The sequence below is a fragment of the Nicotiana tabacum genome, chromosome 18 (assembly GCF_000715075.1).
Source record: "Nicotiana tabacum cultivar K326 chromosome 18, ASM71507v2, whole genome shotgun sequence".
In the NCBI taxonomy this organism is placed as follows: Eukaryota; Viridiplantae; Streptophyta; class Magnoliopsida; order Solanales; family Solanaceae; genus Nicotiana; species Nicotiana tabacum.
The window spans coordinates 10265634-10281630 of NC_134097.1; the positions used below are offsets into that span (position 1 = coordinate 10265634).

Here is a 15997-nt window from a genome sequence, read left to right on the forward strand (position 1 = left end):
TAGAGAAATTACTCCCATCTACATTTTCGTTCGACCTTTTTTTTTTTTTTTTTTTTTTTTGTAATTATGAATTTTATTTACCAGGGAAAAAAATGTACAAACAAAACAAAACCCAAAAAGAGAAAGCTGAACTTCCACCCCCTATTTATAACAACAACAACAACAACAACTCAATATAATCCCACTAGTGAGGTCTGGGGAGGGTAGTGTGCACGCAGACCTTACCCCTACCATGAGGTAGATAGGCTGTTTCCAATAGAAACTCGGCATCCTTCCCTTCAAGAACTCCCCACCTTGCTCTTGGGGTGACTCGAACTCACAACCTCTTGGTTGGAAGTGGAGGTTGCTTACCATCAGAGCAACCCCTCTCGTCCCACCCCCTATTTACAACTTTACATTAACATCCCTAGGGGTAAAAATTCAAGAATTTCAAATGTCCAGCAATCTTGGCATAACAATTTCCTCTAAAATGAATGTCCTGGACAATTAGCTTGCCCATAACATCAATGCTTCTGTGTTTTCCTTGAAAGAATCTTTGGTTCCTCTCCTGCCATAAGTAATAGACACTCCCACTCCTCACCATCTTGTAGATTTTAGCTTTTACATTTTTTCCTTTTGCAATTTTGATTGCCCAGTTGAGCTCATGACCCATTCCCATTGGTGCTCTTTGAATCCCGAGCCATTTGAGTAGTCTACCATAATTCAGTAGAGTAAGCACACCTGAAAAATAAGTGCTCTATGGATTCATCTTCACTATCACATAAAGGGCATATTAGATCCTGAACAATACCTCATTTTGACAACCTGTCATTTGTGTACAACCTATCATGAGCCACCAATTGTAGCACAAAAAATCATTTAAGACAGCCATAGTTGTTACACACCATTCTCTTCCAACTAACTTTCTAAAACTCTCCTCTCAACTTATTATAAAGCTTCTTGATTGAGAATTGCTACATGTTCCTTATATCTTTATAGTTATACTCAACCGCTTCAAAGGTCCCTTTTGACTTCATTAGCTTCCTTACCACCCAAGAAGCTTGTGTAGGATTAATATCCCATAACAATTTATCTTTGACATAATACATGTGAACCCATTGGATCCACAATCTATCTTTCTTCTTGCATAGATTCTAAAAATGCTTACAGATTGTTGTCTTGTTCCATATACATATATCAATTATGTTAAATCCTATGGCTGGTTTTGGCTTGCATACTTTTCCCCATGATAACAGTGCTTTTTTGCTCAATTCATTACCACCCATCCAAAGATATCGTTTATATAAAGTTTCTACCAAGTGTAAAATCTTTTTAGGTAGAATAAAGATTTGGCACCAAAAGGTTTGCATAGAAAATGATGCTTTTAATAAGTTGTAACCTCCCAGCATAAGAAAGAAATTTAGAGGTTCATGAAGTAATTTTTCCCAACATTCTATCAAGTAGGGGTTGTCATTGTGCTACTGACAACCTTTTTGTGCTAAGAGGAACTCCTAGGTATTTTACGGGCAACTCACCTTTAGAAAATCCCACATTATCCAGAATAGCTTGTTGTGCAGCTTCTGGTACTCCTCCAAAGAATATAGAGCTCTTGACTTTGTTCAGAAAAAGTCCTGAAGCATGAGAAAATTGAAGGAAGTACTCATACAATAGTTTCACTAAAATCAAATCACCCCTTCAAAACAAGAAGATCATCAGCAAAGCCTAACTGCTCTATCTGCATCTTGTCACATCTTGGGTGATAGTTGAAATCTTGTATTTGACTTAGGCTCTTTAAAATTCTAGTCAAGTATTCCATGGCTAAGACAAAGAGAAAAGGAGATAAAGGATCCCCTTGCCTTAGCCCACTTCTTGCTTGAAATGGTTCTGTTGGCTTGCCATTAAGAAGTATTGAGTATGAGACACTTTGTAAACACATCATAATCCACCTCACAAAAGTATCAGAAAATATCATACCACTCAATATATGTTCTAGAAACACTCATTCAAGGGAGTTATAAGCCTTCTACATATCCATTTCCATCATACATCGTGGTAAAATACCTTTTCTCCCGTAGCCTTTGACCAATTCATGACTAAGTATTATGTTGTCCATAATAATCCTCCCTGGCACAAAAGTTGATTAGCAACTATCCACCAAGATTTCCATGTCCATCTGTAATCTCTTTGTTAAAATTCTAGAGATTATCTTATACAATGTGGTTCAATAGGACATAGGCCTATAATCATTTATAGAAGTTAGATTTTTTTGTTATCTTTGGGATAAATGTCACTGAAGTGCAATTTATTTCTTGGAACATATTGGGTGAGCTAAAAATATTCAGAATAACCTATGTGACTTCTTTTCCTATAATAACCCATATTTTTTTTGAAGAAATAAGCGTTTAGACCATCAACTCCTCGGGCTTTTTCATATCATCAATATCCATTAGAGCCTGGTATACTTCAGTTGATGTGATTGGTTTGATCAGTTCTCTTTGTCGCTCTCTATTCAACACTTGACCTTGCTTAATAACCAAGGAGTTAATAGCAGGCACAATAGTTGTTGATGTCCCAAGTAGTGCCTTATAGTAATTTAAGACCTCTTGTTTAATGTCTTTATCATTATGTATTATCTCACCTTGAGCATTCATCAGGTTCTTAGTAGTGTTATAGGAGCATATATTTTTTTTATTTGCAAAAAAATATTGTCACGACCCGAAATTTCCACTTTCGGGACCGTGATGGCGCTTAACGTTTCACTTGCTAGGCAAGCCAACGTTAGAATAATTTAGTCATTTTTAACAGTTCAGTTTGAATGGTAATAAAGAAATCAATTATCTGGAATAATCTGAAATAGAAATTTCCTACAATCCCAAAACTGGTAGTACAAGTCACAAACTCTACAGAGTTCACTAGAAAAAAATCTTTAAATACAATTGTTCCAGAATAGAATCAACAGTGCAGAAAATATTAGAAGGTAACTCTGAAACATGTGAACGCGATAACATGTATACCTTGAGTCTCCACAACAATGCTCGATCAACTAACAAGAATATCAATAACTCTGGGGTACCTGGATCTGCACAAAAAGATATGCAGAAGTGTAGTATGAGTACACCACAGTTGTACCCAATAAGTATCAAGGCTAACCTCAGTAGAGTAGTGACGAAGCCATGTCAAGACACCTACCAGACATATAAAGTTGTACAATATGTTACATGAAGCTGATAAGGAAAGAGTGTCAATGTAAGGCCAATAATAGAAGAATTTCCAATACAAATCAACAATGAAAATAATGAGAACACAGATGATATCGAGCAAACAATCAAGCAATTGAGCAACCACACAGTAAGAGTACAATTAATATAAAAATGGCATGGCATCACCCTTAGTGTTTTTATTCTCGTCCTTATCATGAAATGATGAATAATTTAAACACGATTCAAGACAATTCCAACTTGAACATAGTAAAGCGTCAAATGAGTTATTAAGCCAATTTAGGATTTAAATAAGGTAAGATAGTGGAGAGGTTGTGCAAATAGAATATCAATTGAGTTTAATTTAGAAATATATGAGATCCAATATAATATTGTATTTATACAATTTAAGACATTTAATCAAATATTTAACGTGATAAATATGAGATTTATTAAAGTAAAACGAATCTAATATTTAACGCGATAAATATGGGATTTATTAAAGTAAAACATAATAACAATTTTTCATATAAATTACACGACAATAAGATAATGAGGAAGTCGAGGTATCAATTAGACTAAAAATATAATCATCATTTAAATTAGTAGATCTTCAAACAAGATATGAGTTTTATTTTTGAAAGACACACAAGTGGAACAACTTGAAAATTCTTTCGTTTATATCTGCTAAATTTTCAGCAACTTAACATATCACATATAATACATGACTCACACAATAAGTCTATATTATTTCATCTTTAATATATTGACGGTTAATTAATTATGCCCAAAATATAATGAAGTGATTTAAGAAGCCATAATAATCGTCCTAGCATGGAATGCATCATGAGAATCACAATCAGAATTAACCTTAATATCACAATAGTTTCATATTTGTTCATTTGTTGCGGCGTGCAACCCACTCCCACAATATGAACTTAAGATACAATCTGCTGCGGCGTGCAACCCGATCCCACAATATAATTCTTTAAATAAATTTCGTTGCGGCTTGCAACCCGATCCAACAATATAATGTTTCAAATAAATTCCGTTGCGGCGTGCAACCCATTCCAACAATATAATCTTTCAAATAAATTCGGTTACAGCGTGCAACTCGATCCAACAATATAAATCATATCTGTTGTGGCGTGCAACCAGATCCTCAAGCAACACCAATTAAGCAACCAATTTACAACCAACTACGGTATACCGCAAAATCAAAAGGGATAACGAGGCTACACAAAAAGTCACAACTAATAAAAAGGCTACACGATAGCTCACGAAATCAAATAGCAAGGAAGTGACAATCCATAAGCCAAGGCACAATTTATGAACATCAATTGACAATTAAGGCATGTAGCAAGTAAAGCATGAATTCAACGAGTGATTACAATCAACAATTAGCATGTAAGGGTGAACTTGACAACAAGAATGAAACTTGTGTTAACAATTTGAAGTAAATCACGTACAAACAATTCTAACAACAAAAGCTATAATCATGAAACGATATTTGTAATCAATTGTATAAAAGGAGTCTAACGGTCTAAACCGGTCAAATACCATATATAGGTCATGTACCCACTCGTCATCTCGCATACACGATCTTCACATAACATGAATGACACAATCATCTCAAATCCTAAAGGGTAGTTATGCATCACCCCTTACCCCTCCCACAAAGTTAGACAAGACATTTACCTTAACAGAGTTATGCCAATATTTCAAAATAGCATTCTCTTGTTCCTATGAGTCATAAATAATAATACAAATCGAGTCGTTCAATCGAAACTCAATTCGGAGCTTATTTGCTCAATGCAATATGATGTGCCGTAGAATTTCGGCACATTTGATACCAATTACATAGACTTTAGCGCATCTTTCAATGCATTTTTAGTTAATTCTTATGAAGTTTTGGTGTTTTGCAGTGCATGAGGCTTGAGGATCCAAAAATATAGAAAAGAAGTCAAAAAGTCACAAAAGGGTAGAAATGACGCAAGTATGCAGTCGCATAAAGCATATGCGGACCGCATACCCATCGCAGACTGAAGAAGATTGTTGGTTAACTGAAGAGAAAAAGATACGACCCATTATGCGGTCGCATAACGATTATGCGGACCGCATAGTGATCGAATAACTAAAATCAAGAAAGCTGAGAAGTACTTATGCGGAGGAATATGCGGTCGCATAATGTATATGCGGACTGCATAATTGGAATGCAGTCAAGAGCTGGGTTGGATACATGAGATTATGCGGCGATCTCGAATAATATGCGGACCGCATACGTGGTCTACGACCAGTATGCGGTCGCATAAACCTTCTGCAAGGTTATTTTTGTCTAATTTTGGATCTGACTTTTAGTCCACTATAAATAGATTTATTAGGGTTTTGTGGGGGCGATGAGGAGATAAAAAAGAGATTACTTTTAGAGCATTGAATGCACCATTGTTTTGGAGACTTTTGAAGAGAGCATCTTTTATCTTTGTAAGCTTTATGACTCTATTTATCGCTCTGTTCTTAGATTTTTGTATGAGTAGCTAATTTCAATTACTAAGGTTGTGGACCCTAGATGGGTGTAATATTAATGGGTGTTTACCATTGAATATATATATATATATATATATATATATATATATATATATATATATATATATATATATATATATATATAATGGTTGGTTGATATTTATTCAGTTCTTATGCTTCATGTGATGTTAGTGGTTGCAAACATTAACTAATTCCATTTCACTCTATCTGCACTTTGAAAAGTGGGCTAGGGTTTGGTAGAATTGAATACCAAAAACTCAAGGCTTTAACTCTTGTTTAATGGAATCGCCTAGGAATAAGTGGGTTCTATTTGGCATAAATTGGTTATTTTCAATCGCAACTCTTTTACATTTGAGAAAATCTTGAAGAGTAGATATTACTCAACTATTGGAAAATAGTGGGTAGTCACTTAGAAACCATTTGCATATCAAAAGACTTTATATTAGAAATATATCATATTAACACTGATAGCATTACATTACATCATGGGGACACAACCTTGGTTTCCTTAATCAAATTAATCACAACCTCACAATATTCTACTTGTCTTCATTTCACTCAATTGCAACATTCTTTTCAACTAACAGAATAGAATTACAAATTAATTCAAGTTTTACACTACTCAAATAATCTTTTCACACCTATTCCATGTAGGATTCGACTTCAACCTAGCTGGGTCATTATATTTGACATCGACCGCTTTACACTAATTATTAAGGTGTAATTTGAGCATATCACAATACCAATTTCGCTCGTTAAACAATTAACTCATGTTTCGCGCTAAAAATCCAATCGCGACTTGATGAAATTAGACCAAACATTTCAGATAATTTCTATAATTCATTATCAAACTCCCGAAAGTCTCAAAATCGAATTTCGATCTCTACAACTAAAAATGGACATTTGGATCATTACATGCTTATGCTCAAAATACCAAACTCTTCCAAAACTCATCCGAAATAGCCTGTAGTGTATCAACTATAACTTTTTGTAGCTAACTTCAACTGTCAAACGATTTAAATTTATGAAAACTAGATACAGTGGGCTACAACTTTTATTTTTGGATCATCTCCAAATTTCTTACAGATTACGAGGTATAAGCTTCTAAAATTAGCTTTGCGATGCACACTGCTGTAGCCAAAAACCAACAGTTAACAATGGCCTAGAAATGGTCAGAAACCACTCCGAAACTCACTCGAGCCCCTTGGGACCCCGTCCGAACATACCAACAAGTCTCAAAATATATTACTGACTTAGTCGAGGACTCAAATCACATCAAATAACACTAAAACACGAATCACACCCCAATCCAAGCTTAATGAAAACAAACGAATTCCAAATTCTACATTTGATGCCGAAACCTATCAAATCAATTCGGAATGACCCCAAATTTTGCACACGAGTCCTAAATGACATAATAGAGCTGTTTCAATTTTCGGAATTAAATTTCGACCCTGATATCAATAAAATTAACTCCCAGTCAAATTTCTAAAAATCTTCCATTTTCTAACTTTCGCCAAAATGCGTCAAATTGTCCTACGAACTTCCAAATTCAAATCCGGACATACACCTAAGTCCGAAATCACCATACGAAACTATTGACATCATCAAAATTCCATTTCGGAGTCGTTTACTCAAAAGTCAAACTCTAATTAACTCTTTTCATTTAAGCTTCAAAAATAAGATTTTTTCTTTCAATTTAGTTCCGAATCTTGCAGAAATCAAACTCGATCACACACACAAGTCATAATACACATTACAAAGTTGCTCGGGACCTTAAGTCGCTGAACGGAATGTAAATTCTCAAAATGACAAGTCGGGTCGTTACAAATATGCTGAATTTGAGTCTCCTTCTTTCCGACATTTAACTCTGGAGTTTTGCTTGTAAATACTTTGCTAAATTCCGCTCTATTTATCCAATTGTTCTTTTAACAATTTCTCTTCCTCAATAAGATCATCATTCTGCAGTATATGGTTCATTTCTCTTGCACTTCATGCAATTGTTGTCGCACTTGCTTCAATTTAGTATCTACCCCTAATAGTGAATAGTATTAAGCTTCACATCCATGAGCCACATCCATATCACCAACCACCACTTATCACCTTCTTGACAACCTCCTCCACGGCATAAATGCCGCTATTAGCCACCACCACTAAGCCACCGCCACACAATCATCATCTCTAGCCACTGCTTCAGAACTACTATCACCAGTCTCCTCAACTAACTATTATCACCACCAATCACCACCTCATACTATCATCATTGACGTACAATTGTCATTATTGTTGTAGCTCGTTTTTACTCCATCAAATAAATATTCTCTTTATACCACCATATAAATTAAGATTACGTAATATATTTTTGTAGATGCAGTACCTAATTATACTTTGGTTTGAACTTTATATTTATTTAGTTTTTAAAAAAAACATAAATTATATACATTCATATGCTAAGAAAATAAATAATCTTAATTTTCAGCTGTTTATATTTAAAATATTCAAATGTATATTCATATTCAAATATCTTAATCTAAAGCCAAAAAGGTCTTTCTCTTTATAGGTACGTAATATCACGTTTGAGAATCTATCCGACAAGAAAAATAAAAGGTATTACAAATACATAACTCTGTATATACCTAACCAAACAATGTATGTAGCCTCAATCCAATCAAATCTACTCTAAGGTAAAGAAAGAAAGGAACGATTGAGGGATCAACTTGAATAGTCATAACCCGTTCCCATTGAACAAAAGAAGTAAGATGGGTATAATCAGAGGCGGAGCTAGAGATTTAAGTGTGTAAGTTCTAAATTTTAAAATAAAATATTATTTCTAGGGGGAATCGAACCCCCATCTTTTCCAACAAACCCACAACCCTTACCGTTGAACCAAGACCTCTTTTGCTATTGGGTTCAGCAGTATATATTTATATAGATTTAATAAATATTTCAATACAAATGCAAGGTTCCGGAAAAAATCACTGAGTTCACCCGAACCCGCACCCACTACTGTAGCTCTGTCCCTGGGTATAATTGAATCGAATCTAGCAATTCAGTTCGATTATATAAGTCTTATTTCTCTTGTTACTTCTAGCAATTAAGGATTGTTTAATGAACTTTTATACTATTATTATAATTTAAATTGTTATAATATATTACTATAATCATTTATTTTAAATTATCAATTAATATTGTCAAGTAAAATTACTAAAAACCTTTTAAATAACCTAATTATGTAATTTACATAATCAATGCACAAAAACCAAACTCATTAAAAGACAATACCACGCAAAATAAGGAAACGAGTGAAAACAAAAAAAAAAAACAAAAATTGGAAACTACATAGAAGCAAAGGAACTTGACGGTGGACTTTCAACAAATTTGTGAAACTAAGTGTCAACCACAACCCACAGTAGTACACCCATTAAAAAAATATGAATCCAATTGAGAATTTAGTTTAACACCTTCAATATCTACTTTGACTCAAGAAAGTGGATCTGAAGTATCAGTACTATAGTAAATTAAATACCCATTTTAGCTTACATCTTATCAATGTGAAAAAACTCAGTTATAACTATACCCATTATAGTACTAGTATAGTAGATCCATTTTCTCCTATAGATCTCAGTTCCAATTGCCTTCAGCTAAAGAAAAAACCAAAAAAGAAAAAAAATGGCAAGGCAATCTGGGACTTGCTTAAGATGTTGTTTAGTAATTTTTGCTGTAGTTTCAGCTCTTTGTGTATCTGGGCCTGCTATTTATTGGAAATTTAAGAAGGGTTTAAGGTTAAAAGCTGCTCAATCTTGTTTGCCTTGTAAATGTGATTGCTCTCCTCCACTTTCACTTCTTGAAGTTGCTCCTGGTATGTGATTTTCAGCTTTTTTTAGATCCAAGATCCTATTTTTATGCATTATTTATTTAAAGATCATATTTTTATAAGTTTTTATTTGGTTTCCTTTTCTGGGGTTTCTTTATTTGATTCATTATTTTGCTTGGTGTTAGTTTTGTTGTAAGTTTTGAGGGCCAAGTTTGAGGATCTTGTCTTTGGTGTGTTTCTCAGATTGAGGTTGGATTGAGGGTTATGAATTTAAGTTTTATGCACTGATAGCGTGTAGATTTTTTATAGTGATTTTTTAACATGTGATAGCTAGTTACGGTAAACCTGTAATTACCTAATAAGTGATCTGATTGTGTAAATATGTTTTACATTGTCGGTGCATAAAACTTAAACTCTTTATTATAATTTTTAGATTGAGGGGAGATTTTTGGGTGCATGTTAAAGATTTATTACTCTCCTTAATTATCCTGTTCATTGTTTTCTTTTGATGCAAACAAACTGTTCTTTGGTTGCAAGTTTAACACATTGGTTCTTGGTAAGGTAGGATGCCGGTGAGAAGCAGATTATAGAATTTTTAGTGGATTTGGTTGGCCTAATGACCCTTCTGGTCTATCTCTTTTGTTGCACTGATTGTGTTCAAAGATGTGATTTTTGGTTATGTGAGAGCAAGTAAATAAAAAAAGGTCGAAGGAAGTGAATTTTTCTTTAAACCTGTCTTCAGTATCGGTTTTGGTCAATGTAATCCTTTAAGCTAGGATCGGATGCAGGTTAAAAAATGAAGCTGCATGATGGGGTTTATTCTGCTTTTGCATTTGGGTTAAACCCAGGAAAGCAAAACGGATGAATGAATGCTTTCATTAACAACTTGTTCCCCTCACACCTTATCAAAAACTTCTTCACCTCGCAAAATGTAGGGATGAAGGTCTTGCCTCCAACAAAATCAGACATTGTTTAGATAACATAAATGGCTACTCTTATGATTATTGCTCGAGAAGATTGAGGTCAGATCGAATGTAGTAGAAGCTTAAGTGAAGCTTTGATTGAGAGGCTCTGATACCATATAGGAAAGTAAGTACCTATTTAGCAATTAAGGGAATGCCGCATAGGATATTTTCCCCGAGTTGTGTGCTTCTGTAAAGACTTTTGAGCTGTGGTAGGTACTATCACGAAGAGCTCTCAGGTACGGTTTTTTCTTCATGGTTTTGGAGTCTGTCGATCAAGCCTCGCTTTAAGTTTCTACTTTTCTGGCCCCATAATTAAGCAAACTATGAAGAAAATGAGAGAAATCTTTCTGTCACACTTAACATAATGGCTCCTTCCTATTTTAGTGAAAGCCTGATTTTCTTAAAAAATAAATGGAGTATTTGGATGAAGTTGGTCCGAGTGAAGCGGAATGGGTATAGAGGATTATGCAGACGACACCAACTAGTTTCGGTTTGAGGCATAGTTATTATTGTTGTGGAATTTCAAGAATCTGTCTTTGCTGAAAACTAAGGGCTGGAGAATGTAGGACTTTAATTATATGCAACATTTAGCTGATGTTCATTAATTGATCCTTATGTTCTTTCCTGAATGCCTTAAGAAGTACGGCGTAAAGCTTCCATTCTGAATCGTGGTTTTAAAAGAAGTACTATGCAGAGTCTCCGTCCTGGATCCACTTTTCAATGGTTCTTGAGAAGCGGATGTAATTCTGAAGTACCAAGCACTGCACCTCCTCATTGGTTCTTTTTTACTGATATATGATAACAAACTATGCACAGAAACATGTAATGGGGATATAATGATTTGTTCGTAAAGTTACATTAGTAAGGGAATCCTCTCTTTTTTGCAAGGGACATTCAATTTTGGTATGATGGATAAGATTCTCAATTCGAAAATTCGACCATGGATAAGATCGGCACCAGGATACAATCCGAAAATTTGACCATGGATTCTTCAAATTGGAAGGGATATCTTCCAGTATGAGTACATCTTGGTAGACCTGATCTGAAATTCATAATTTTAATTTACTTGGTTATGTGCAGTTGTGTTATGAACGATATTGGCCAAGAGGCTAAGATGGAGGCAAGTTTGAGAAATCGTAACAGTATGTATGGACCCAGGTATGAGCATAAGGAGTGTGATTTGTGTAATGGGGATGAGAGATCAGATCCAGGGGTGTGTGAAGAATAGAGCTAATACAACAACCATAGCCTATCCTCTCTCACATACAGTGCTGTTTATTTATTTCCTGCCGATCACAAATCACTCTACACTCCACATTCTCCTATCCTGGTCTCATACATTTTAATTTCCCAAACTTCCCCTCCATCTTAGCTCTTGGTCAACATCGTTCACAACTAGCTGACAAACAAATAATATCATTGATTTACACCAAAGATTTTCTAAATCGTGTATCACTAGGAGTTAGGTTGCAAGGGATACTTGCATACTCTTGTCTGTATAATGTTGCAATGTTCTTTTATGCCCTAACTGAGGCTGGAGATCCTAAAAGACATTTATGTAGAGAAGACATTATTATAAAGTTGTTGGCGCCTTTTCTACTGCGTTTGTCCTTTCATATTCTTGTATGTTGCAAATGAGATCATTGATGCTTCTGAAACATAGGCGTACCAAGGAAAGTTATTTTTTTTTTTTAAAGATCTCAGGCTCCAAGCTTATGATCCTAATAACGGTTAGCTGCTTAGACTTTACTGAAAGGTTATGGTTTCTATATCTGGTCGAGCTGTTAAACTAAACTGTGTGTCGGGGCTGTTTGGTTGATGGCTTTGTATATTTTATCCTCTAAAATCCACCCCTTTGATTTAAGAAAGAAAAAAAATGGCAAATGGGGAAAGGAAAGAAATCCTAATGCTTGCGGTGTTTATTATTTTTCTTTTATCTGGTGAGATCCAGCACAATGCAAAAGTATTATCTGCTGTCTAATGATGTGAATGTTAGAATTTCATCAATGTCGTATGAGAAATGGAGTGGAAGTGTAGAAACGGAGAATGAAGATCTTTCAAATATTTAATGATGGGATTCTGCACTTGTTTTGATGTGTTATTTCACTCCGACCATCTTCTTGCTCTATCACGCTCGTCTTCCTCTCAGTGCAACCTCTAAAAGAATGAATTGATGGATCCTTGTGCTGACATATTGAGTAAAGCTAGTTGTTTATATTCCTCTTTTATTTTGAAGTTCACATCATCTGGGATTATGCTACTGTTCATGCGTTTGCTCTTATATAGTCTTTCTGATTGTTTCTATACAACGTATCTGGTGAAGTCCCATGGAAATTTAAATACCAATTAAGCTAACATAATCCCGCATTTGGTTTCCTCTTGTGCAGGCTTGGCGAATCTTACCATTACAGGTGAGCTACACTTTCTTCTTCTCCTCAAAAATGCATGTTATGCTCAGTTTAATAAAACTCGGAATATGTTCTTCCTTTAGTAAAATTATTGGGGCCATGTGTACCAAAAGGCTATCCTTCTGCTTGTTAGCAAGTCTGAAATTGAGATACATATGATTGAAAATAGATGAAAATCAGCTTCGGATGTTACTTAGGATGTTGTCTATAATAAGAGAACAGTACCACTCGATAGCATATCCTATGTTTATGCATATCCCAGTGCATCCTGATGAATATAGAAAACAATATCCCTTACGGATAAGGATCATTAGATCATAGTGACAAATAACGCTAAATTGATTATCACCTTGATAAATGGATACTTAATCTCCTAAAATGATTGAAGACTTTTCCTTCAAAATTCTGACTAGGAGCTACTCTCTCTGTTTCAATTTAGATGACACATTTCGCTTATTGAGAGTCAATTTGACTAAACTTCGAAGTTAATTTGGATTAGCTCAACTCAATATTTTAAAATTAAAATTTAGATATTCAATAACTATACGAGAAATACTATAAGTTGCAATTTTTCTCATGATAAAAAAATATATTTTAAAATGTTGGTCAAACTTTATACAGTTTGATTCTCGATAAGCGAAATATGTCATTTAATTTGAAACGGAGGGAGTATAATTTTTGGATCTGAAACCAAGCTATTTTGCTCAGTGAACACTGCCCGTCTATAATATGGAGACACGCTGCCTAAAATCTTTTCTCTGCAGCATGTCAATTCATACAGCATAATTATGGATCCTCAGATAAGGGTATATAGTGCTTAAACCAGAAAGTCTTAGAAGTGGGAAAGAGTGGAAACTACATGGAAAAAGCTTCTTTGGTTTAAGGAACATGCTCACAGATGCTATATGTAATTTACAAATTACAATGCAAGAAATGTGTTCGGGGCCAGTCGAGAAGTTTAGAGATCCAGTTGTGATTTTCTTTTACCTAGTTTCTTCCATTTTACCATGTATTGCTTATGTTCGTTACCTTTGCAAAAGATTGTTTTTAACGGAAATCATGACACACTACATTGTAATGTTTCTCATTGGCATCAGACTGCGGCAAAGATGATCCGGATCTAAAGGAGGAGATGGAGAAACAGTTTGTGGATTTGTTATCGGAAGAGCTGAAGTTGCAGGAAGCTGTCGACAAGGAACACGTGCATCATATGAACATCACCTTTGTGGAGGCAAGAAGGTTAGCTTCTGAGTACCAAAAGGAGGCTGAGAAATGCATTGCTACCACCGAAACTTGTGAAGTCGGGCGAGAAAGAGCTGTTGTGTTGCTTGCCAAGGAAAAGAAGTTGACGTCCGTTTGGGAGCGTAGAGCGCGCCAAGCTGGTTGGCAAGGAGAATAAAGATTTAAAACAAAACTAGTGAATAAGTTCATCTTTAAGTTTCACTGCAGTAGCTCAAATTTTGTTGTCCACTGTTGTAGCTTATGTTAGTTCTCTCTCTATGAGCACAAAATTGCTCATATTTCTTTATCTATATGTGTATTTACTTACTCTCCTGTATCTTTTGATCATATGAAATATATACTCTTCACATTATATTTCAGCATTGAATCCAGTTACAACCCTTTATTGATGTCATTATGCACTTTTTTAAGCCATTTACAAAAATTCTTGGTCAAAGTGAAGTTACATTTCTTGGCTCACCATTTACATGGTGAAGAAGGAAAGAATGTTGGTAGCAATATTTGCCAATAAATGTACTATGTAGTTTTTAGCATCTTGAAACTACGTTTCTTACGCAAAGCTACTTTCTTTTTGTATTATCAGAGGCGGAGCCAAGCTTATGAGCTCGGGATTCTAATCGTTTTAAGTTACTAAATTGAAATTAATAATTTATGTGTATTCACATGGAATTTTAAAGATAAATACAAATTCGAACCAAAACTACTGAGTTCGGACGAAATCCGCTCACGACACTCTAGCTCCGCCCTTGATTACCTCTTGGAGTAAGGTGTCCAGCTGATTTGGATAATCAGTCTCCATTAGAACACAAGGTTTGGACCCAAGTGTGACTGCTGAATATTAAGTGAGGAGAATCATGAGATTTTAGGTTCAAATTCTAGCCGGAGTAGAAAACATTACATAATTTCTTTCTATCTGCTCGAGCCTAATGGACAGAGTTATCGATACCTGTGAATTGTAATGATGGAAGATAGCAGCTAGTCAGTGAAATAATCGAGTTGCACGCAAGTTAGTCTGGCACCACGTCTCAATAAAAAGACAAATTTTGGCTTGAACTATAGTATGATCAAATTTTAAACTTCATCTTTCGCAAGAAAACACCACATATTGCACTAAACTGATCTAACAGTATTTTTTCAAACCGTCTTATGAAAATTTAACTCAAATTTGTATGACTCTACGAGCTCAAAGTTTTGTATGAAGGAATTATATATCCTCTCAAATGAGAAACTGTCTATTTATACTGTTGAGCTGTGTGTTTTAATGATTAACAAGTGTTTACAATAAACATGTGCTAAGAACCAGGTTCTCATTGCGGCCGCAAAACGTTCCTTACAAGGCAATTAACTTTCTTTGGATGAATCAAAAATTATTTGTGGAAGTTATGGTGACGAAACTTGAGGAGTCCTTATGACCTCAGGACTTGTATGTTGATTATAGTTTGATTGTGCCTAGGACTCTCAAGTATCAGGGTGCTGTGACGACTTAAATACTCTGTTCAAGGACTGTTCAAGACTATCCTTTTTACACACCTACAGAGTACGAAGGAGCATTAATTTTCAGTCTACAATACACTTGAAGTCGTTTGATCAAGTCTATTCGTGCAGGAGAGCAAACTGTGGAGTTAGTTCATATGCTACTTGAATCAGTCTAGTTCATGTGTATTAAGGAATTGAGTTGTATTCATATTTTATTCAAAACGATGTAGTTGAATTATTGTATGAGTTTACAAGTTAGAGTAACTTGTAGTTTTCACATGATAAACAAGAGTAGTTAAGGTGTGGAGGTGTATTAGGTTATTAGTTTCTGGACACGTGCGTTGCACGTGTATTTCATATTATGAGTATAAA

The 15997-nt window shown here is 34.9% G+C and overlaps 1 protein-coding gene across 1 annotated transcript; it reads left to right on the forward strand.

Annotated features, from left to right (window-relative positions):
- Window positions 1–9172: 9172 nt before the first annotated feature.
- Window positions 9173–14508, forward strand: LOC107796016 (uncharacterized). The gene is made up of 3 exons (XM_016618729.2): window positions 9173–9579; window positions 12887–12910; window positions 14005–14508. The coding sequence occupies exons 1-3, from the start codon at window positions 9390–9392 to the stop codon at window positions 14304–14306; spliced, it is 516 nt and encodes a 171-aa protein (XP_016474215.1). The 5' UTR covers window positions 9173–9389; the 3' UTR covers window positions 14307–14508.
- Window positions 14509–15997: the final 1489 nt, after the last annotated feature.